At 45.3% G+C, this 24778-nt stretch overlaps 1 protein-coding gene across 3 annotated transcripts; it reads right to left on the bottom strand.

Moving 5' to 3' along the window:
• Nucleotides 1-767: 767 nt before the first annotated feature.
• Nucleotides 768-23703, bottom strand: RD3 (RD3 regulator of GUCY2D). 3 transcript variants are annotated; one of them, XM_014252951.2, is made up of 4 exons: nt 23610-23695; nt 22923-23068; nt 12525-12839; nt 768-4812 (listed from the first exon to the last, which is right to left on the bottom strand). In XM_014252951.2, exons 3-4 carry the CDS (start codon nt 12818-12820, stop codon nt 4515-4517), a joined length of 594 nt encoding a protein of 197 aa, XP_014108426.1. In that variant the 5' UTR covers nt 12821-12839; nt 22923-23068; nt 23610-23695; the 3' UTR covers nt 768-4514. The 3 variants fall into 3 exon arrangements, with proteins under 3 accessions (XP_014108426.1, XP_014108427.1, XP_014108428.1); XM_014252952.2 differs by lacking the exon at nt 22923-23068 and having other exon boundaries at nt 23610-23703; XM_014252953.2 differs by lacking the exons at nt 22923-23068; nt 23610-23695 and adding an exon at nt 15616-15908.
• Between the last annotated feature and the right edge of the window lie 1075 nt (nt 23704-24778).

Genomic DNA, 24778 nt, shown 5'->3' with positions numbered 1-24778 from the left:
CAGTGTAAGCAACAATACAGATTTGGTTGTCCACAGCTTCTGGCAAGGAGTAACTCAAGCCCTGTGCTATAGGCTGCATCTAGAGCAGTGTGGCTTACTAACCCCCTGAACTCACAGTCCCCTTTTGGAACCACTTGTCTGTCTGATGTGCAGAATGTGCTAAGCAATGCAATTCATGCTTCAGTAATACCTCATGTGGGGGGAAAAAAGGTTCCCTTTTGTTAAACACACGCATGCTTTGTATATATGATGCTTAGCACAGGGAGCCCTGAGCCATCTGGGGCCATCTGCTGCTATTAAAGTGTTCCAATACACAGGATCAGGTATGGAATCAACAGAATGACTCAAAAGTATCTGGAGACAAAACACCCATTTTGTCTCTCATATCATCTCATTTTGTGGTAATACTGGGTAATGTAAGACGTGCTCGGAAGCACGTTGATGAAGACTTCAATTCAAGGTTGTGTCGGCAGACCATGTAGCTTCAGAGAACTTCAGTCCTTTGCAATTGCTTAATCCTGGTTATTTATCACCTTGGATCTTGAGATCTGATTGTAGAGGTAGCAAGATAGAAGGTGGGCAGTTGCATGTGTAGCCTGTAGAGAGAGGATGGAGGTTTTTTTGTTTAGATCAAGTGCCTTTACCATTCGTGCCTTCCTGCTTTGATACATACACAGTAGGGCAGTGGAACAGCTGTTGTGTTTGGCTAGATATAGACAGATTATATTTCAGGAGATCTTTAATTAAAGACAACAAGTACAAATAAATTGGTTTATATTCCACAGCTTTGCTTTAATTCTCTATGGTTCTGTGTTGAAATGTATAAACAGTGCTGTGTCAGCGGGCAGGTATTTCCCTCAGAGCTTACTCCATTTCCCCATGGCATGACAGCTGCCTGAACTCTGTGCTGATGTGGGTGAGGAACCTCAGCTCCTGCCTGCACATCCTTTCTGGCTGACACAGCCTGTGGCCAGGCTCATCTCTAGAAGCCACAGGAGCACAGGAGGGCTGCACTGCTTCCCTCAGGAGAGTAGTGGCTCTAAGGATTGCTGGCCCCTGGAAGCTGAGCAGTGCAGCTGAGCTGCTGCTATTACTTTTAAGACGGTATAGCAAGTGTAGGAATGCTTTTTCCTGGGTGTGGCAGTGTCCTTTGGACAGCACAACACTGTCAGCAATGGGCCAACAGTGATGCTCTGAGCTGATACCAAAAGCCTTGCTCCATTCTGAAAGCCTGTTTGAGGATTTAGAATGATTCTTGTTCAGTTCACTTCTGTTTGTTAGTGATGATGTGCTGCTAGTTAATGTTTCATTCTCCTTAAAGAATTAAGACACAGGACAAGTTCTCAGGAGGTGCTAAAAACATCAGAGGGTCTCATGAAGATTTTGTTGTTGTTGTTGTTTTTCTACACTAGCAAGTAATGCAGCCCAGGAAGAGCAGAGCAGTAGAGTCAGACAGTAACCAATGAGGACCTGATCTTCACACTACACAAATTTCATCAGAATTTATTTCAGACCACCATTAGTCCAGATTTATTGTTTATGAGCCACCTGCAATGGATCATTTGGGTTGGCTTTAGCCAGAAACAATCTGGTTAGCCTGCTGTGTGTGCCCAATGCCATGGACCATAGCACAGTACGTGGGGACAGTCAGGAGTTTCATGCTCCTCATTTGAACTGACACTAATTTAGCCATGCCAAATGTGGAATTAGGACAAGGCAAACATGAGTACATAGTTGTTGGCGCATGCTGAGACCAAGGGATCATTTAAGGTTCAGTCTACAGCATTTCTAAGAAAAACAAGCACCACAAGCAGTGCAGCGGTTGTGCACCCTGATCACCTCCAGCTCTGCTTCAGTACCTGCTGCTGCATGCACAATGCAGGAGCTCACAGTCAGTCTCCAAGCAGCTGGCTGCAGGCAAACATGGTACTACTTCTACCCCTGTAAGAGTACTAGACAGCATGGAATAATAGATCTCTCATAGCTTGGTATCTGAATATCCCTCTATCATCAGATCCTACTGTGAGCCCAGTGTAACTTCCAGAAGTGGCACAGGGAGAGCGATACTGTTGAAGAGTTTGGATTACATTTTATTGTGGAATTAGAAATGATAGGTAAGTTTGGGCAAAACAGCCGTTACAAGCACTGCCACAGCCTGGCCTCCATAACATGCAGGGCTTTGACCAAAGATCAGATCTGTCTCCTTTGCTGCATGAGAATGGTGTCTGCCAGCTGGAAGTTGTTAATGAAGGGCACAGCATGATCACAGGCTGCTGTGACAGTGTGAACACCCTTCAGTGATTTCCTTGGCTTAGTACATTGCTGCAGGGGAGTTACTGCTGATTCTCCTTAAGAAAGAGTGAGCATACTACTGACACTGTGCTGTAACAAAGAGCTTTGTGGCAGTGTGTCAGAATGTCCCGTGTCTCCCAGCAGTCCATCAAACATCACACCAGCACGGTCAATACTGAAGGTGTCAAACAGAACATAAATGCAAATAAAATTAATACAGAGCTGCAGCATGAAATTCATGAACCCATCTGTCTTCAGTACCATACAGTGGCTTGCAAATATATTTAAAAGAAAATCTGATCCTTTTCCAAACAAGAATTGTTTCTGCAAATTGTGATGACCCCTTGCTAGAGATCCTACGTCTTCTAGACAGCTAAGGCTATGCTAAGTATGTCAAGCCTTGGTTTTTACTTCATATATGCAATCACATTACTTCACAAAGACATATGGCTGAAAAACACTAAGCTGATTGTCAGAAGGCTTTAAACTCTCCCTCATTGACCTAGAGTTGAAACAGCCTGTCCCAAACTGGATGCTGTATCTGGAAGCCCTGATTTTTTGATTAAAAATGAGCTGCTTTCTGTCCCTAGGAGGGTTGCTGGCAGTAATGTTTACCAAGGGATAGAAACTTCAGCCTGGTGCTAGTAAGAAAGCCTTGTCTTCAATCTTACATAGCCCTGAGGGGAGAGAGAGGAAGAGTCAGAATTCCAGAGAAGAATCTCAGAGAGCTCTTAGGGGGTTGATCTTGATCTTTGTTTTATGCTGCCTTCCTCCATCTCTGGAAGAAAATGCACATTTCTAGTCTAGGATAGATTTCATGTACTGGAATTCTTCCCAGAGTTGGCACGGCTTCAAAGGGTTTTAATCTTGGCTGTAGAACCCACATGCTGTTGCAAAGATCCCCAGGGAAAAATAGCTGGAAACGGACAAAAGAACAACAAAGCTACAGGGTCCTCCAGGAGGCTATATCCCACTGAGATGATTCCCCAAAAGCCAGTCATACAAGCAAATCCCTCTCTTTGTTCCCCATCTCCCGTTGGTCACCACAAAGCATCCTAGCCCTTGGGTTCTCTGCAGGACACTTGACTTTCACAGTGTGCCCTACTGTTCCCTTTGCTGGTGAGAGCTCTCCCTACAGATGCTGAGTTAGGGCCTTAGCAGCTTTTTCTTAGTGGCATTTTCCTGTCTCTTCAAGGTCTCGGAAGAACCTTCATCTGCCAGAGCACTTCTATCACTCACAGCAGCAAAAAGTTCAGGTGATCTCAACTGTTGCCACTGTACAGAGAGGAATGAGAGATGAATGCTGAGTCCCTTCACCCTTCCCTTTAAATGGATACTCTAGCCCTCTTTCAGGATTGGCCATAAACATTGATTTCAGCCCACTGATTTATTTCTGGGGTGTAGGGTGGAGCACTTGGCTCAGCAACACAGAGCACTGAGGCCCCAGAACAGCACTTGACACTGCACTGAGATATCCACCTGTGTATCTACACAGCAGGTTGATAAATTTCTATCTACTCTGCATGTGCAAGGTTCAGGGGGTTCTGCCTCCACAAGAGAGAAAGTACCCAAGAAACTTGAACATGCATAAACTGGTGGTTGTTGAACATGATTTTAATCTCAAAAAGCTTGGGTCTGCTTCTACTCAGGCTGGATTGTGAACTGTCAGCAAAAAAGCAGATCAAGAGCAGTGCTGAGGTTACCTGTGAAGTTTGTTGTAGCACTGAAGAAGGCTAGTTGGAAAAGGAAGTTCAGTTCCAAATCAGATACTAGCTTTAACTCACAAGCCTGATCCTGCAAGCCTCACTCATTTAAGTGGCTGTCTTGCTTTCAGCAAGATTGGTCCAGCCAGCAGCTCTCAGTAGCTTGAGCCAGAAGTTTTTATAGATAACTACATCCAGGCTGGAGGGGAAAGGGAGAAGACATACATAGCAAAACTAATTCATTTTCCACAAGAAAGCGGTAATAAAAATGAGATAACAAGTGAGCCTTGCCCTTAAGGTTACTGAATAGCTACTGAGTTAAAGGAAAGGCTACCATGTTTGGTAATAAATAAATCGTGTCACAGACTGCAGGCATCAGCAGCGGTTACTACAGACACAGCTTCCAAGACAGAGACAGGCAGGGAAAGAGAGATGGAAAAAAGAAGAAACAGTAGAGTTAAAAACAGGTTAGCTGGGATTTTGAAAGATCAGTGTCTAAAAACCTTATTCAGTACAGAGTCAGAAATCCTTGGTGTTCCGAAATTCTGGCATGCTCCAAACCCTCCTGTTGGGCTGGGTGCCCCGTTCCACATCCTCAGAGATGGTCTTGATGTCACTGATGAATGGGGAAATCCTGGACCGAGATTTAAATGTTGTTAAGGAGAGGCTGGTTCTGTTCTTTGTGTTCCACTGCCTTGCAAGCTTCTTAGCCTCTTCCTCCTCTTTGATCTTCTCAGCAGCTTCCTGCAGGACAGAGCGGAAGAGCCGGGATACTTCCTGTGCTTCTGGTTCGTACTCTGCAACAACTTGCCTGAACCTGGAAGCACAGTCAAGGCACAGCTTTGATTAAAAACATCAAATTACAGATTGCTGCCAAATTGCTGTGCTAGGCTTGGAACTTGCACTTTCCTGCTAAATGGGACTCCCTGGACTGAAGGGAACAACAAGGAAGGGCCATGAAGGTATGCCCAAGGTCTCTAAAATTACAAGCAAGCCAGGGAATGTAAGGAAGTGATGAATCATTGTTTCTTATAAGCACAAGAAATAATAGGGAGAACAAAACAAAGCTAGAAGGCAAGTTTGAAACTGAAGGAAGTGCTCTTTTCACACAACACCTATTAAACTAGAACTCAGTGCTATCAATGGCTTAAGAAACAAAGTTATTGCACAACTTTGTGGAAAATGTCCCCATCACTGCTGATTAAACATGTTTGTCCAAATGCACACCCTTGCTCAAAGTAGTCCCTGAACTGCAGCTTACGAGAAGCTCAGGATAGACCAGGGAAAGCTCCATTAAAATTTCCCTATTTCTGGTTCTTGTTCCCCATAGCATTACCCAATGGCCTCTAGACAAAGGAAAATTCAGTCACTTTGTTTGGCAGTCTTTCAATATTTAACTTTCTGTGAAGTGCTGTTTCATCTTCCTATGGATTTCTGTAACATAATGGACTGGCTCAGCAGTCAACACCTTGGTTGGCAGCACAATGCTGTATCTAATTAGATAACTCTGTATTACTTCAGTGCCTTCTCAACAAAGAGCTCATAGTGGAGTTTTTTTAAATGTATTAAGCTAGCTTAATACCAAGGAAGTGAAGAATCACTCACCACTGTTTATTTTGCAGTTGAGGAAGATAAAAGATGCAGGGCAGAATAGTTTTCATGATGCCACTGAATGGGCCACTGGCTGAGCAGTGAAGAGATTATGGCAGTCCTGACACCTTGTGGGGTGAATTGTCCCCTGCCTGGAGAGTGTGGGATGTACTCCCAAGGCTCACACACTAGTCACATAGATACTCTGATTGTTCTGTAACAGCATGCATTTGTGACAAATGGTAATATGGCTACTCTTCTAATAAATAATCAGTTCTTAACATAAAAATTATACCTGAAAGGAGACATAGAGCTAATAAACTAGTACTTCACCAAAATACAGGTATTTGTGCTGCAGGGAAGCTGAAGTGTATAAGGTAAGCGTACAAGCCTAATACAGCAGAAGCTGATAGAATAAGATATTGCTTCTTGGGTTTTTGACAATCCCCATGAATGTAAGAAGGAGTTTAGCACATATGGAATTGCACAGCTTAATGGTGTGCCAGAGGATACCCAAGATAATAAGGACAGAAAGGAAGCCAAAGAGAAACCAGATAGACTTTTTGTATATTTATATATTTTGACTCCGACTGTGAAGGCCTGAAATTGGACACACATCATGACACCCTGCTGTATCCTAGCTATTTCTCTCCCAGCAAGTACTGGCAGCTATGGGTACAGGTGTGGAGACACCAGTGTTGCTTTCTGAGGGAACTCAGTGTCAGCAGAAGCACCAGTCCCTTCCAGTGTCAAGCCAGAGCAGTTTGAAACAAAACTTTCCAAAGTCACCAAAATGTTCCTTAACTGAAATGTTGCTTTGGATGAATTCTTAATCTCCCTCCTCTGCCCCCTCACAAAACCTCTGAACTTTGAGTGTTTGGGTGCAAAAAGCCTCTGAGGTGCTGTATTTAAGTACTGCCGCAGTGATGCCAAACTGAATTGTGCAGAGCCTAGAAGGGCAATAGACAATCTCTTGCTGAGGGCTAGCAGACAACAGCAGGAACTGGGATTTGTTGGACATTGCAAACTTCCTTTCTGCCTTCTGAGGAGGCAATTTGGTTGCATTATCAAAGAGCCCAAAATACAGTTTTCACAATAAATACATTTTTCCCTTTATCCTATTTGAAGCAAAGACAGGTGAGTCCACAGAAGTCTTCACAACATTATTATTATTATTATACCAGGGAAAGTAGCTTCAAAGGATGTCTATTGCAGAGGTGAACTAAAATGAGTAATTCTGGTTTCTTATCTCAATGTGTGTTTTAAAGAGAGGCACTGTCACATTATATATATATATATATATATATCTCATTACATCCTCCTCTTTTGTATTGGCAATTGTGCACCCAAAAGTCCTCAGCACTGCCTCCACTTTCAGAGGCTGTGTGTCATGCTGCTGGATTGTGGCTGCAGAGCAGGCAGCAGCACATATCAGGCTATTACTGCCAGTGTCTTGCTCTGGGAACAAGAGGGGAAATAGATGATATGACAGCAAATATAACCCCTGAGCAGACAGCTCTAATGCTAATGGCCCGTGTTGCTGATAACACTCCCAACCAATCCAGCTGAAATAGTTTTCTGAAATCAGGGTGACTTCCCACCTGCACAGCTGTCTGCCTCTTTGCACTCTTCTTAGCTTAGTTTTGTCCAGTCCGCTGTTAAGATTTACCTCTAACTTTTCAAGACCAACACCAAAACTACTTTGTAAGAATTTGAACACGTCTAAGAAACAAAGAGAAAGAAAGCCAAAAGACTGTCTGCCAGTCACACAATGAAAAGTCACCCTGATTGTGATGGAGAAGGGAAATGGGATCCTTTTCCCTAACAGAATGAACTAACTTCACCCCTTTATCAATACCCACCTAACTTCAGTACCAGCATGTTTGTGTAAGGAACAAGCTCATGTAGGAAGTCCTAAAGGAGTGCAGATCACAAATATTTCTCAACAGAAAAGATGGACAGGTTATCAGGGCTGAGCTCCAGCTAAACCAGTCTATGTATCAGAAAAATAAAAAGTTTTTGCTGCAGGCACCTACACATAACCAAAGCCATCTTCTCCAAGTATCAGTGAGCATCAGTTAATGTGCTGGATGATTCAGCAGTCTGCTCTTTGCACAGAGCACCCAGTATATAAAAACAGAAAACCACTGGAATCAAGGAGCATGGCCTTATATCTTGGGAAACAAACTCCACACAAAGCTGCTCAGTGGGGTTAAGAACACAAAATTGCACAAGGCTCATCTATCTTCTAGCACAGGTTAACACCCTTGTGTTTTTGCATGGGATAGTTTCAAACTAGGCAACTGCACAACCATGTCCAGAACCACTTCAACAGGGTTTCCTTACTCATCATTAAAGCAGAGCTCTCTATCTTAATTGTGGCTCAATCTATGGAACTGCTGGTAACTATCCTGGAACACATCATGCAAGTCACACAGTCTGAGATGTGACAAAAACTCACCTTGAACCAGCACAGATCTGGGGAGGATGTACAGGCATACACAGGGATGAGCACATTCCCCAGTCCAGGCAGTGTTTGAATCACAGTTCAAACAAATTTGTTCTTTAAATTGTGACCCCATTCCATTGCTTTATAGAGCTGTCAGATTTCAAGAATCTGGTTGTGCTTGGCTCATACTGGCACTGCTTTTTAAAGCACTGTCACCTGCCTGTGTTATTCTGTAGGTCTCCTGTACAGTAGGTTCCCTAAGTACAGCCTGAACTTTAAAGACCTGTTAAATCCAATGAAAGTCCGTGGACTTAAACAATGTGCTTATAGTTCAGGGTATTCCTGAGAGCCCATCTGAATGGAGAGCTCTAAGTAGATTTAGCCATTCAAAGAAAACATGGGGTTGCTTAGTGCTAATAATTAACTGCTGACTCCTGAATCTATATTTTGAGCAGTAATTCTGGTTATAGGGTAAAGCTACAAACAGCTTTGCTAGAGAAGGCTCCTTGACTCCCAAAGAGTTACAGCATTCACACTAATTGCAACACTCATGTCACAGCACCTCAAACTTAAGCTCATAATTGTAAATAAATCCATTTCTGATTTTAGTCATTTGTCTTAGATTCAATCTTACTAGGAAGGCCACTTCATCTATACACAATCGTTAGAAAATTACAGTCCTTAGCCTGTGATATTGATAACAATTCAGATCACCAAAATGCAGGTTTACATTTCCATACTAGGGAGTTTTTTTTGTTTCCCTCCAGGCACAGGAGGACAGAAGCCAGCTGTTTCACTTCTGCTGAAACTGAAATTAAAGAAATTAAACAGACTTTAACTAGCTCTGACTAGGGTTAAAGCTCTGAGTAAAGACGGGGAAAAATCTAGCATTTTTTATTGGCAACATACGATTCTACTTGTTCAGTTTAACCATTGCAGTTATGTACTACAGACCTCACCAAACTCACTGTCATTTCCTTCAGTTGGCTTCAGGATTTAATTTTAAATAGTCAGCAATCTCATAACCCAGTAACCTAAAGCTAAGGTTAGGTTATGAATGCAATGGCTTTATTTTCATGAGGTGAATCAGAGTCTCCAGATATCTGCTATTTGCAGTGTATTTGAATCCTTCTAGAATTCCAAGAGACTCAAAGAGAAGTTTCTATTGACCCAAAATACAAAATAGGCAATCTGGATCTGAAAAAAACCCTTTCATTTGTGAAGTGCTCCTTTCCAGCCTCCTCCACAGCTAAAGAAACAAATTTGGAGAAATTTTGCCTCTCAGTAAATGAGCCCATACCCAGAGAATAGGACAATTTGGATAATCATTTAAACCTTTAGAGAACAAAGTAACATCTCTGACAACTAATATAAAAATGTTTTGTTCTGGCTTTGACTAGGAACTCAGAGTCTCACAAAGAAGGAGACCTTGCATGACAAACAAAACAAACTCTGCAGTCTTGCAAGATGCCTGCTACTTGTGTTATTTAAGAATTATGTGCTTGTCGAGTGCAAAAAGGACTTCAAAAAGGACCTCAGCTCTTCAAATATTTAAAATGGAAGGGAAAGGATCAAACTGACTATTTCAGTCAGAACCAAGGACTTTGGTAGTGTACACGCTCTGCATTTCAATTTCCCAGTGCAAGCTCACAAACTTTTTTTTTGGTGGAAGATTTTTCTAAAACCTGCTCCATATTAGCAAGTCACAGAGTACTGGAGAGAAAACATCAGCAATGCAATGATCTTGTTATTAAAGTACTTCACTGGAAATATGGAGGTTTCATTGCATTCCTATTATACTCATCTTGTGAAATTTTGGAGAAGTTACTAAAATCTCCATCTTATCTCACTTTCTGCAAAGAGAATTTATCCAGTTTTGGCTATCTTCCATTTAAATTGCAGGCTTTTTCTTTTTTTTCTTTCTCCTGTACATTTGCACCTCCTAACATGACAAGCCCCATTATTTTTGTTTCCTCATCAGTAATGAAAATTCCATGGAATGACAGAGCTCTCAATTAGAAGGTAGAAAAGAGGAAGGGTCAACTCTTAACATTTCCAATACAAGATGAAAGGATTATTTAATAAAATTGGGACACATTAGCTTAAGACAAGCAAAACACAGTATTTTATAACAGAGTTGTAGCTCAGGAGTGGAACTCTGCTACAGGGTGCCAAAATGTTATAAATTTACACGTGTACAAAAAGAGAAAAGCCTCCACAACCTAAACAACTGAAAGAAAAACCCACATCCACCAATTATGGACAGAAGATTCACTTGTGGGTCCAAAAGTCTCGCAGTTACAAAAGCTGGTAAGTTGGGTGTTGTATATGAGGTGTAATTGTTCCTACTGTTGGATTTTCTTCCTTTCCTTTGCTCTTTTCCTTACACGGATGCCACTGGCCACTCTGTCACTTACAGACTGCACACCAGATCAGCCAGACCTTTGATGCAATCCAGTTCCACCATTTTTGTGGCTGTGACAGTCCCTACTCAATCACAGAATTGAAACAACAAAGGTTATGAAATCCTCTTTAATTTTTTTTGGCTCTGCTAACCGTGTGAGCTCTGTAAAACATGCCACTTCTTGAATCATAGTGTAATACAATTTATGACAGCACCCTATTTGTAAGAGGAGTTTTAAGAGGATAGTTTTAGCCTTTTTCAATCATGCCCACACAGAGTCCACCAACGTTGTTGAGTACATTTATCTACTGCCATCAGTATGCTGGATCCTGAACAGCAGTGAACAACCATTACAAGCTGCACTGAAATCACACATCTTGCACGATCAGTCTCAATTAGGAGAAAAAAAAAAATAGCAGAGCAGCAAGTTTTATATGGCTCAGCTTAATACTTTCCTGAAGAGGATCAGCCTTGGGGCCTCCCCACTCCAGCAGCCAAAGCCTGCTGTCATGGAAATAACCTGTTTGCCAGACAGGCCTTGCTCAGTGGCCCTGGGGATGGTAAACATAGCTCTGAATCCCAAGGGTTTGAAGTGGCTTGTTTACAGCATAGCTTGGAGTTAAACAAATACAATGCAGGTGCTGCTCCCAGCAAATTTTCACTGGAGAGGTCTTGGTCACTGAATGATCCCAAATCTCTGCTCCTGCCACCATGGCAATCTTTGCAAGAGCCAAGGCTCTGTGTGCCAGGTTGCTTCCAAGGTTCAGCCTCAGGGAAGATGAGGGCTAGAGAGGTAATTTTGGCAATCTTTCCTGGCTACATCCACCAGGTCCACTGTAAGACAGAGGACCAGCCATTTCCAGCACTTTTACAGCTGCAATTCAAAGGCCATAGATTCATTTATTCAAAGGAAAACAGGAGCCAGCATATGCGGTGAGGGACTGCAGGGTGCTGAGAGCCCTCTTGTGTAAGTCCTGCAAGGACAGTGCTCACTCTAATCCCAAATGAAGAACATGTTGGAACAGGGGAAGTTGACTAGAAAGGCACATTTCACAACTTTGCTTTGGCTAAGGTGCACTTCAGAGTCATTGCTCCTCACTTTGCCAAGTTTGCCTTCACTGTGCCAAGTGCAAGAGTTTATCTTATAGCAGCCACCCCAAAAGGAAAAGAGCCACACCCTTCCCTTCCAGTCTGGATGCTACAGCAGGTTTAGATTAATTTCTAAAGGCACTTTCACAGGAGGCCACTCAGCTGGCAGGCAGCAATTCTAAGTCTAGCACTTGAAAGGCTCAACAGCAAGCCCGAGAGGCTGTGCCTACAACAACACTGCAGAAGTCAGAAGCACCACTTGGCTGTTCAAGCCAGCTGCGTGCCCCACCTGCATCCCATGACTCCATGTCTAAGGTGAAGAGGGAGGGTAGGGAACGGAGACATTCTCTGGGAATACCTGGCTCACAGGCTGAAAAAAATAATAGCACCTTTTGGCTAGTTTGGACACTGGGGATAAGTGCCTCAATAGACCTGCTGGACAGCTTAAACTGAGGAATGAAAGCTCCAGTGAGAGCGGGGAAACACCAAAGGAGGTTGTTCAGAGGCTGTGGAACCTCTGCCCTCAGAGATACTCAACAATGGGCAGGACAAGGCCCTAAGCAACTTGATCTAACTTTGAAGGTGGCCCTACTCCAAGTAGGAGGTGGAAATGCATCCTTCTAGAGGTCCCTTTAAACCTCAATTTCTCTAAGATTCTAAAGTCTGAAGCAAAAAAAAAAAGCCATCACAATACTGAGATGTTACCTGTTCATCAGGCAAGGTAAACCTGCTCTGGCTACTCAGGAGCATAAAATACTCAAGCCAATGTCAGAAGGAAATGGTATTTTGTAACTTCTTGGAGGAAATGATGTTGTGTTAAACTGCCTTAAAACATTAGATTTCCCTTCTTTCATGAAGATGCTACCCCACCACGACTCAAGATACAGGATGCCCAGTTTTGGTTCTGTTGGTCCTGGCAACCCTCACTCTCTCTTCACACATCACAAAGAGGAAAGGGGGAAAGGAAAGGTCTGTATCATCCCATCTTTTACTGTACCTGAGTATGACAGGCCCACAGTAGGAAGGATGTATTTTGGTGCACATGTCCTCCAGCTGCAGCCGTTCTCCAGGGCTGATGTCATAGCTCTGCTTTGGATAGCTGACCAGCCAGCCGTAGTCCACCCCGGTCTTGATCTTGCGGTATTCGTTCTCCCGCTCTCGCTGCTGCTTCTCTGCCTGCTTGATCTGCCAGCTCAGCTCCATCATGAGCGTTTCAACCACCATTTCTGTGGGGCTCCTCTGGGAAATGCGGTTTGGGGGCTCATTCCACCTGAACCAGGATGCCAATGACATAATGCTCTGTGTGTCTTTGCTAGGAGTGAGTTGAGGGGAGAGAGGGAGAGAAGAATAGTGCCATCATCAACACACCTCAGCTGAGAGCGTTCTTTTCCCCCCCACCTCCAATCTGTTTTTAAAATTGCTGATGGATAATCACTTGGAAATAATCGGTGCTGTGCCCCTTGAGGAATCTCACTCATAGCAGCCAGCTTGCTCAGAGGGTGAGACAGGGTGAAGAGGCACCGTCTTCCTAAACTTCCACTCACCCTGTAATTAAAATGAGTCACAGTCCTTACAACTTAAGTCAGGGTTAAGTTACAAGGATACTTTGCTCCCTCCAGGCTAGGCTGGGGAAGCATTCTCCTGCCCACACAGGGGACTTGGGCTCCCCTGGCTGAACCCTCATGGGAGGGCACGACCTTGCAGCAACCCCAGCTGTAAAAACTCAATGCATGGAGTCAAAGGATTGCTGGGAGCTATGTTCTAGCCAAGAGATCCTTAGAGAAGAGGCAGGATTAAGTGACCTGGTGTGGTGGGTTGAAGCTGATGCCCACCAAAACTGCTCTATCACTCCATTCCCCAACTGGACAGGACAGAGAAAACATATTTAAAGGCTCATGGTTCGAGATAAGGACAGAGAGACATCACTCAGCAATTACTGTCAAGTGCAAAACAGACTCAACTTGGATATATTAGTTTGCTATTCATCAAATCACAGCTAGATAATGAGAAATAAAATCAAATCTTAAAACACCTTCCCCCACTCTTTTCTTCTTCCTGGGCTCTGCTTTACTCCCAAATTCTCTACCTCCTCCCACCTAGCAGCACAGGGGGGTAGGGAATGGGGGTTGTGTTCAGTTAACTACACATTGTTTCTGCAGCTCCTTTCTCCTCAGGGGGAGGACTCCTCACATCCTTCCTCTGTTCCAGCGAGGGGACCCGCCCATGGGAGACAGTCCTCCATGAACTTATGTCAGTCCTTCCATGGGCTACAGTTCTTTGTGAACTGCTCCAGCCTGGGTCTCTCACAGGGAGTGTGGTCCTTCAGAAACAGGCTGCTCCAGTGTGGGTGCCCCACGGTGTCACCAGTCCTGATAGCAAGCCTGCTCCAGCATGGGCTCCTCTCTCCAGGAGGTCCTGCCAGAAGCCTCTCCCACTGTGATCTTCCCATGGGGTCACAACCTCTTTTGGGCATCCAGCTGCTCTGGCATGGGATCCCCCATGGGCTGCAAGTGAATCTCTGCAACCCCTTGAACCTCCATGGGCTGCAAGGGCACAGCTGCCTCACCATGGCCTTCACCAAGGGCTGCAGGGGGATCTCTGCTCCATTGTCTGAGGCACCTCCTGCCCCTCCTCCTTCTGCACCGACCTTGGGGTATTTAGAGCTGTTGCTCTCCCATATCCTCACTTCTGTCTCCCAGCAGCTATTGCTCTGTTGTTTTTTACCCTTCTTAGACCCGTTATGCCAGAGGTGCTACCACCTGGACTGATGGGCTCAGCCTTGGCCAGCAGCGGGTTCTTGCTGGAGCCATCTGGCATTTGCTTTATCAACATGGGGGAAGTTTCTGGCAGCATCTCACAGGAGCCACTGTGGTGGCCCCCATCACTACCAAAACCTTGCCACACAAAGCAAATACACCTGGGTAGGTTTGCTGCTGCTGCTGCTCTAACATCGGCAGCAGAGCTCCCCCCTGCCTGGGCAGCACTCACAGGAGCCTGAGCTACAAGGCCAGACAGAGCTTTAACCATTATTTAGCAAACGTGCTGCTGCGTCCAGCAGAGGCTACACCACCTTCTACAAGATGAATGACAATCATTTGCTTTGCTGCAGGAGCACTCCTTCAGCACCACCACCAGTGCCAAGGGAGCTGAGGCTGCTGAGAGGGAAGCAAAAGCATACCAAGGTTTAAACTGTTACGACTTCTAAGTGAGAGGTTTCTGCTGCTGGGGAGTTACCCAGCACTTAGAAGACAGAACAAATTGCATCAATCAGCTCAGAAAAAGATGGCATTAACTCCCCACCCAGCCAATCCCTTCATGTTGTCCCTTCAGGAGGACAATGCATGGAACAAAATTATTACCTATTGTATTTAAATACCATGGAATCCAAAACAGGCACTAGGGAGCTGAACAGGAGCAAAACAGCATCTGTTTCTTCACACAGTGCACTTACGTGCCTTGTTGCTCCCTTCCATTAGCCCCTGGGGAGAAGGGGTGGCACAAATAATGACTGCAGCTGGGATTACAGAAAGGCTACTCCTGGCAGCAGCCCAACCAGGACATGGCGTCAAAAGTTAACACGAGGGCAAAGGATTAAAGAGTCTCATTCTGCAGGGCCTGAGCAAATCCTCACTGTTGGGACACAGACAGACATGAAATGGAGAAAAATATGCTTTTGATTTAAGCTTCCACCTTGGGGGCTAGGGCCTTTAGTGACAATAAAAATCACCAAAAGCTCGTAACTACACAGTACTCCCACTAGAGCTGAGAGCCAAGACTGAGAGCCAAGTCTGGGAGCTAGCTCCCAGACTCCCTGGATGAGAAATGATCAATAGGATTCTGCCGTGACTGCAAGGAAAAGATGCTTCCGTGCACCATTCACTTGTCATAAAGTAGCCTTTTCTCTTTCAAAAATGTTCCTACTATGTAAATATATCACACCATTAAAGGAAAATGCTCCAAAAACCTGGATAGTCTGTACAGTGTCCCAGGTCTGAAAGTATTTCAGGCTCTAGTACTTAGGCTTTTCTAGAATCAGGAAGTTTTCCAAAGTGCATCAAAGGACTAGTTTCTCTAGTCCTATATCCTACCTCTCCCAGCAAGCAGTACCAGTTTCTTCAGAAGGCAGACATAAAAGGTCTGAAAGCTTCCACAGGTCACAGATGCAGCTACCTCAGAGTGTCAGGCCGCAGGTCCTCTCCCGAGCCTGCATAAACAGCAACACCTGGGCTGGTTTACAGTGCTTGTACAGGAGAGATCGCTGCAGTGACTGCTTGTGCCCTGGAGCCTGAGCTGTGATTATCCTTGTGACAGCAGCTGCTGCAAGTACTCCTGCTCCTGTCTCATCCCTGTGCTCTGGAGGAGGAGGAGCAGCCAGTCCTTCCATTTGTGTCTATCGCCAGGGTGACTCCAGCTAACAGCTCCCACATCACCACGCAGAGCTCCGGCGTGGAGCCAGCTTCTGCCGCTGTGTCCAAAACACACCAACAAACTCAGGCTTGAACCAATGTGCTGACAGCTTCAAGTCCATGATGCTACTGCTCCAGCGTGAACCTGGATCTTGCTACATAGGGGCCTCCACTCATCATGACATTAAAGATGAAAACCATTTGCTTGGTCTGGTCAGCCTTTGTGTGTCACTAACAAAAGTGAGGAGCATAACAGGCCACAAGTTCTTGTGAAGAATTTAAAGTCTCATATTTCTTTTCAGCTTCTGTGATGACAGTAATTTTTGTAAGCTGTTACAGGTACCATTATTTTTTCCATTTGTGCCTTTATCTTATGAAGGTGAACATGCCCTTCTGTATTTTAATTCTGGCTATGACCTGGTCTCACTTTGGTTTAACTCTGCTGACTTCAGTGGCATTAGGGGTAAATCAGTATGAAGCATTACAACGGTGAAGCTGAGGAATGCCCTTCCAGCTATTCCTAGCTCACCAGCTGTTTCATCAGAAGAGGAGCAAGAGAGGAATTTAGTGGTCAGACTGGGAAAGAGAGCTAAGAGACTTGGATTTTACATGATCCTGGGCTGTTCTTACTGCCTTTATGGTTTTTAGTTCCACAGGTCTACCTCAGAGCAAGGCACTCTGCGTGAGAACCATTTTACCTAGCACTAGTATTACAGAGAATAAACAGAAAAATATTTTGGATACCTTCTCTGCTGATACCAAGGCCTGCTGAACCTGAGCTTTGCCCCATCCCAGAGCTTTCATAAAGCTCTGGTAAAAGGCAGATTTGCTTTTAGTATGGAAACATGGATACCTCTGACCCCAAATGGGGCTTTCGCTTAACCGCCATAAAAAATCTGCTTCCAGATAAGAATATAAAGGAAGGAAAGCACCTCACAGGCAGCTGAAATGGCCTGTTTTCAAATGAAGGAAAACCCCATGCAAGCGTTTCACACACACTGGCAGCTTGTGCTGGCTCTTCCTAAGGGAGTCTTGTTTGTATGAGATTGTTTCCTTCCCCTTCTCTCATCCATCATCTCCTCTTTTTGAGAGCTGGCATCTGGCCATCTCTATTTAGCAGGCCCAACAAGCCACCACTTTTCCCACTACTGCTCTTAGCAGCCTGCAGAAGATACTGTGGGCTTCACTAATTGTGGCTGCTGGTTTTAATTTAAAGTTCACAGGCAGGCTAATCATTGACTGACTCAAAATGGCCTTCCCATGTGGAAAAACTCAAAGGACTTTTGGCAAGATATGGACAGCCAAAGAAAGGCAAAAGTTACAGCCTGACCTTCTTACTGGGGAAAAGGACAAATTTACACTTTTCAAGCATTAAAATTATATTTAAGAAGAGGTATTTCCCCAGCTGAACACAGATCTTTCTGTTGCACAATTAGTCCATTTTCTAATTCCTCCTAAAAGGCTATCCTGGGAGCTGACACAATCCAGTTGATGAACTACTCTGGTGTTATTTAAGCAAATTTTCCAAGGGGTCTATGCAAGTTCCACTCCAGAAACAGATTTGCATTTTGAGACTCTGGTGTCATTGACTCTAGACCTTTGTGTAGAAGACAAGCCTTCCCCTCACACTGTTGGTTACAAGTCTGACCAACCACCTCACAGAGGTTTAAGCTCACATTTACCTTAGCAATGCTAAAGTCTGTAATACCTCTCTCTCTAATACCCACAGCCTCTAAGGGGCTCCTTCAAATTTTAGCAATTGTAAGTAAGTCCATCTGAGAGTTTTTCATGTAAATGTTTCCTGTTAGCTTTGCCTTTCTTCAAAACTCCTTTTTGCTCTCTAAGCTATCAGCAATTCCTGCTTTTTTCTCATGTACTTCGTAGCTTTCTCCATGTACTTCGCATGCTTTCTCCATTTTTTTTGCAGGGCATGCTCTGAACAACTTCACCTCATCTTCCACGTTCTTACCTTCTCCCATGTTTCCCCATGTGATTTCCTCTTCTTGTTCCAAAGAGCACACCACAGATTCACCAGAAATATCAACATTCACATGCCTTATCTGTTTTTTCACCTCCTTTAAACATGATTTCTGCCCTTCCTAGCCCTTTTACCAGCAAAGGCAGTATGTTTCCTTGGTCTGCTCTCTGGCCAACTGGAGGCTGCTGGACACAATCTTCTCCTCCAGGCTCTTGCAGGCTGGATCACCACTTGCTACGACTTAGTACAGCAGGGCTGCTTTCTGGTAAACCATGAGTCAATCAGCAGGGCCAGTCTAGCACATAGAAAATGAACTTCTGAGAATAAAAAATTGCTTTCCATTGATCCTTCTCCTGGCTCCCAGCTAGCAATGCCCTCCAGGATAGGAGAGGAGTATGCAGAGGGTGGGAAATGTGCATTTTGAAAAAAATGAGAGTAGAATAGGACTCTCTGTAAAGGTATCTCCTCTGACAAGTCTCCTGTAGTTTGCCTTTGCCTTCACAGTCCAGGAGTGCTGCTGACAATCCTGTGTGACTCTCAAGGGCCTTAGGGGTGTGATGATTGTGTAGGAGCAGAAGGAGAAGCCTTAAAGGGGTTAGGTGATAGGAGCCTAATCCATAATCCGGTGATGTCAATAGACAGGTTGTCACCCAGCTATAGACAGATTTCCAGAAAATCCATCACCATCCAGTCAAAGTGTAACAAAATGGGTTGAGGAGCTGGGAAATGCCTTCCCTGCCTTCTTTTGGGCGGTAGTTCCTTACAGCTACAGTCAGAGAGCAGAATCTGCTCATGCAAGATACCCACTTAGCTCTTCTCCACACATGCCAGATCACAGGGTAACAAACAAGGAAATTTATTTCTAAAGTGGGTCAAATCTCTAAATTGTCCCCATAACTGTACTTCTTAGAAGACACATAGTGACAGGGAAAAGAGATAATGTGAAACTGCAGAGCACATGAAAATTTGTTTCAAATTACTTCTTTAGTAAAGTTTGGGTTACATTGTCCAGGAAAGTTCAGTGCACCGGCTTGAACTGCAACTCATAGGTAGATTGAAATTGATTTGGCTGCACCCAACTCTGAATTCTGTACTAACTGAAGCAATGTTTAACAAGCTGCTCAGGCAGAAATTGTGGTCATGGCTGTGCTGCTGGCTCTATCTGCATGAAGTAGCATCAGCATCAAAGATGAACCTCAAAATCTATTTCTCTTGTGATGAAGATACTTTAATTTTGTTCCAAAGAATCTTAGCAACTTCTAATTAAGAAACTGCTGCCAACACCTTCTCAATTTTATTTATATAGTCCACCATAGCTTTGTAAAACAATCCCTGTTTTTTGTTCTTCACCACATTCTGGTTTGTTCAGCCTGGACAAGAGAAAACTGAGGGGAGACCTCACTGCAGTCTACACCTTTTCACAAGGAGAAGCAGAGGGGCAGGCACTGATCTCTTCCCTGTGGTACCCAGTGACAGAACCTGAGGGAATGCCCTGAAGCTGTGTCAGGGGAGATTTAGGCTGAATAACAGGAAAGGGTTCTTCACCCAGAGGGTGGCTGGGCGCTGGCACAGGCTCCCCAGGGAAGTGGTCACAGTGCCAAGCCTGACAGAGTTGAAGAACCATTTGGACTACTCCCTTGGGCACATGGTGTGACATTTCAGCATGTCCTGTGCAGGTACAGGAGCTGGACTTCAATGATCCTTGTGGATCCCTTCCAACTCAGGATATTCTGTGATTTTATTTTTTTTTTAAGTTACTTGCCATTATTCTCTCCATACAGAGAATTTTACCTTACCAGGGCCCAAAGAACTCTATTTCCTATCTGTCTGGAATCTCCTTTCTTGTTCAGTGACATGGACGGCTAAGGTGTTTACAGATACTTGCCATGTGATTGTAATCTCAGTGGAAATAATTATAACCTCAGCCTGCAACTGCTACAAGGCAATTAAGGCTGAAAAAGCAGTGGGTAGAGATTGTCAATCAAGAAAATTTAACAGCAATGCAAATACCATGATATTAACACAGCAGCATTCCTCACTCTGACCTGCAGAATAAAGAGAGAGAACTTTGGAGGACATTCAGGGGTTTGCTTACAGACAGCAGAAAACCTGTGTTTTGCTTTATAAGCACACTGATTCCTCTGTTGTGATGGGCACAAGCTATTTCTGGACTAAAAAAATTGAGAACCACAGTAGTTAAAACATCTCCAGGTACATGACCCTGTTACAAGAAACAAGGAGCTTTGAATAACAGAAGTGCAGGGGATGAAGCGAATGCTTTAAATGCAACCTTTTTGTCAAGTCTTGGTGGTTGCAGGTGTTTAAGGACAGCCAAGAGCACCTCACAGCAGTGTCCAGGAGCGAGCCAGCTGTGACAGGGCACAGTGGCACCCAGCAGGCCCTTGCATGCCAGCAGTGCCTGCCTGTCCCCAGCACGGCTGTGCTCACGGTCCGACCTGCCTGCCCTGGGCTGACAGCTCCTGGCTGCTGCCTGCCTCTGCTCCCATGTGACAAGCGCTCCCAGAAAAGCGTGACAGCCGTGCTGCTGTTCAGCATGCAGCCCCATTTCTGTCTTCACTTTTCCCCAGCAGGCTTGGCACTGTCAGCATTATAGAAAGGGACTGGCTCTTTGTCTGCTGTCGTTGCCACAGAGTCGCTTAAGCCTTTAGTGAAGGTGCATGACTAAAAATCACTGCTAGGTAAACGTGACAGGAGGGCAGTCAGAGTGAACCAAAGGTGTTGCAGGACAAAAAAGAAACAAAAGTGGTACTGTTTCTATCACAGGAAAGGCTGAGTGGCCTTCTGGAAATGCCACAACAGTGATGATATATGTGAAGATGTCGCATCTTCTACAGCTGGTAGCCCTCACAAGATTTTTTTATTTTTTTTTAATGAAAGCCTTTGAAATTGAGAACACACTAAAAGTACTGCTCTTATCTCCCCAGCACTTGTGTAGTTTGTAATACATTCTTAGAGCTTCAATCTTCTAGAAAACAAGTCTATCTAATGCATTTTATGTCTGCATTTTGATTGCAAGAGGGGTAAATAAACAAGACTTCAGTGCAAACTGGGCCCCAAGTTCAGGTATGAATGAGAAAGATGTTTTTCAGTCACTAACCAAAACACAATGAGAAAAGGTAGCTGATCTAACAGGTACAGCTTCATGATCTACAGTAAAGCTTCACGAATGTAAAACAGATTTGCCTCATTGAAATAATGAGAGTTCTCTTGATTTATTCCAGATGAAAATCCAGTCTACAGATCTTAAAGAAAGAGTGAAGGAAGGGCCCAATAGCTTGGAGCTCTACTAATGCCTGACACTTCTACAGAAAGTAATCTTTGTGTTATCTGCAGAAGCAAAAGGGTGGGTTCTACTTAAATCTGCTCATGAAGCAGAGCAGTATTTTGCAGTTTGTCTACTTATCAAAGCAAATGAGTTCCCTTTGTTGAAAAACAGGACCATTTTCATGCCAATTTCTCACCCATACTTGAAACAATGTTTCTAGTAGCAACCATAAATGCCCTCTGTCATAAAACTTACACTAAACTGTTACCTAAACCTACAGAAGACGGGAAGTTAAAGCACAATGAATTGCTCTGTTTGACTGACTTGTTATTAAAACTCCTATATATTGCTCAGATCTTGCCATGGTGGATCAAACACGCCTTCAATTCTATACCTTGTTTTGATCTCTGCAGACTACAAAGCCAGGTTTCCAGTCAGGAGAGAGGGATGTAAAGTATTCTTCACCATTCATTCAGCTGTGTAAATGAGAGTTCAGAAGGTAGCACAAACCCATAGCTTTTCTGTTATTAAAATCATTCAAACCACCAGAAAAAAGTATTCTGCAACAATGCTGTAAAAGCATCTGATGGAAGGCTCCAATACAAAAGGCTTTCAGAATTAAAACTCTGAGAGATCCCCAGCTCATCTTTCTCTATTCTACTACTAACTACACAATGTTATTAAAGGGGCAGTAATGTCACAGATTGGAGTTTCTAAAACTGTCATCCACCGCAGATACTCATATATAGAGTTATATAAAGAGATTGAAACTCTGACCCAAAGGCATATTCCACCTGTCATCTGGTGCTCTGAAGTTTTTTTATTCATATATTATGGCAAAGACCAGACCAAGTGCTGTGAAAACGGGCAGGTGAGATGTGCATTCTCCATCCGGACTGAGGACTGATTCTTCTGGGAAAGCAGCAGTAGCTTATAGCATCATAAAGTGAGAATGCATAACAGACACCTTTACATTTCTGTTCAGGACTGAACCTTAGTTACGATATCTACCAGAAAGAACATTGACTGAAGGTCCCTGAAGTCCCACTCTGCTGTGATTCACTGCAGAGCTATTCCTATATATATACTGAGAGTTTTGTCTGTACTGCAGAATACTAAGACCAGTGTTAAAGTTTGATCATTGTGACAGGCGCTACTTAAAAATATACATTGTTCTAAAATTAGCAACCAAATGAAGAATGCTAAATTTACAGCTTGAAAACTTAAGCCTGTCTTTATCGAAATCACCCACAGCATTGGCAGAGCTCTGGGAAAGCTCATGCTTTCCACCCTGCAATTTCTGCACGTCCCACCTGCGAGCACAGAGAGCAGTCTCTGTGAGCAGTGAACAGCGCTGTACTCACATAGGTTTTCATTAATGTATCAGCACTAGGAGTTGTACAGTTGTACTATCCTTAGTTACACTGCCATAACTCTAAAGTTGTCTGACTGACCTTCGTGGTACCTCGCGAGGGTTAACAAACACTGAACTTCCACACTGCAGACACTTAGCAGGACAGGTGTCTAATCGGAGAGATTTTAAAAATGGCACAAGCACAAAGCAGCATAAACCATGCTTTCCTCCTCGATTGCCTGTCCTTACGTAACCAGTTACCCAGTGTTTATCCATGATCCAGGCAGCCGTGCCCGAGCCCAGCCTGGGCGAGCTGTCGGAGTGCCCCGGCCCCCTTCCCTTCCCTTCCCTGCCCACCCATCCCGCCTCACCTTGGCACCAGCGCTCCCGCTGCTTGTACGGACGGACGGACCCAGGGCGAGCGGAGAGGGTACCGGGAGGAGAAGGACGTGGCTTGAAGTCAAGCCCTCTAAACTGGCACAGCAGGCTTAAACCCACACTGGGGTATGGATTAGCCCTGGTGACGAGATATAACAGCTGGGCTTACGGCAGTGCTTTTGAGCGATTAGGGCTTGGTTCAGTACCTCCACATACACAGCCTCCCGGCAAAGAGCCAGCACCTCTCGGCTCAGCCAGACTTCGGCACCTGTTTAAAAGTCCCTCCAAAACACGAAAACTTTGTTTTCTAACCCGCAGCTGAGCCGGCCCTTCGAAGAAAGGCAGGTATTTGAGGGCACCGGGACTTTCTGCCGGCGGCACGGGGGGTTCGCTCCGGTCGCGCCCCGGCCGTGCCCGCCGGGCTCGGGGCTGTCCCGCCCGGCTCTGTCCCGCCGGAGGCGGCCGCAGCCCGGGCCCTGCCGGGAGCCGCTCGGGCCGGGCGATAACCGGCCCGCCGGCACAGCAGAACCGGGACACGCCAGCCCCGGGCTCTCCGCCGCCAAGACAGCGGTCTCCTCCGCCGGGCACCACCTCCGTCCTGCCGGGCACCCCGCCCGCCGCCACCGCCGCTGGCGGTGTCCCCGGCCCCTCCTCCTCCTCCTCCCGCTCCTGCTCCTCACCGCGGTGCCCGCTGCCGTCCCGCCGCCGGCGCCCAGCCGGGGCAGCGCTCTCGCCGCCGCCGCTCCGCCGAAGTTGAGCGGAGCCGCCGCTCGGCAGCCGCCGCCGCCCCCCGCGCCCCGCCCGCGCCGCCGTCCCCTTAGCGCCCGCGGGCAGCCCGCTCGGTCCGGGGCCGTGAGCCCCGCCCGGGCATCCCACCGGCACCGGCACCGGCACCGGCACCGGCACCGGCACCGGCGTCACACCCCGCGGGGACTCACTGCCCTAGATTGAATTTGCACCGACAAATAACGGCGCGGAAACTGGATGAAAACTATTCATCCATTTGTCGCCAAGTCCTTTGGGAACAGAACAGAACGTCCTCAGCCACAGAAGCCACAAGGGTTTCGCTGGGTTTGGAGGGATGAAGAAGAATGAGGAGTTGGAAGGGCATGGGGAAGAAGAGGAGGAAGGTTTTTGCAATTATGGCAGTGAAACACCGGCCCAGGTTTCCCAGTCAGGAGGAGAATCAATCCCTGGAAATATTCCCTGTCCCATCCCTGGAAACATTCAAGGGCAGCTTGAACAATGCTCTTAGCAGCCTGACCTACCTGAAGATGTCCCTGCTGATTGCAGAGGGCTGAACTAGATGGTCCCAGTCACACGTGGCCAGAGCGACCTTTGTGAGCCCACAGTTCCCCACCCAGCCTCTTCCCACAATGCAAAAATGTGCAAAACCATCCCCAGTATCATTGGCCAAACCCCCACCAAATTCCAAGAGAGCCAGGCTGTGTCAGGGGATTTCAGATCTACAGCCTGGGTAAGGACAGCACAGGGACAGGTGACATCACCCAACCACATGTGCAACCTAAGCATGTGTGTAAAGTCAATCATGTCCCCACTGAAAAGCTTTCATAAATTGTGGCCCAAGTTCTGACATCTTGGTATTTACGCAGCACTCATAGGCACACATAGGCAGAGGACAGAAGTGTTTCAGATCATGTATGTGCAGCACACACATAAACCAAAACAGCCCAGCTAAAAAAACTACAGACTACAAGATGCCCAGTGCAGCCTAAGTTAAAATGTATGAGGATGGAGGGTTTTAAAGTTTAGTTTATTGTTAGATAAAAAAACACAACTGAACTAACAAAGAGATTAGAAGCAATTTTTCTGTGCTAATTATCTGTGG

The sequence above is a fragment of the Pseudopodoces humilis genome, chromosome 3 (assembly GCF_049639895.1).
Source record: "Pseudopodoces humilis isolate 2021_Gansu_Grassland_sample_001 chromosome 3, ASM4963989v1, whole genome shotgun sequence".
Taxonomy (NCBI): Eukaryota; Metazoa; Chordata; class Aves; order Passeriformes; family Paridae; genus Pseudopodoces; species Pseudopodoces humilis.
The sequence above is the reverse complement of the archived record's forward strand: the minus strand, read 5'-3'. Positions and strand labels throughout refer to the sequence as shown.

Coding starts and splice junctions, on each gene's coding strand:
- RD3 (XM_014252952.2), bottom strand. CDS start 12,820: ATGTCATTGGCATCCTGGTTCAGGTGGAATGAGCCCCCAAACCGCATT. Junction 4,813..12,524: donor TGTGGGCCTGTCATACTCAG/GTACAGTAAAAG, acceptor CTGTGCTTCCAG/GTTCAGGCAAGTTGTTGCAG.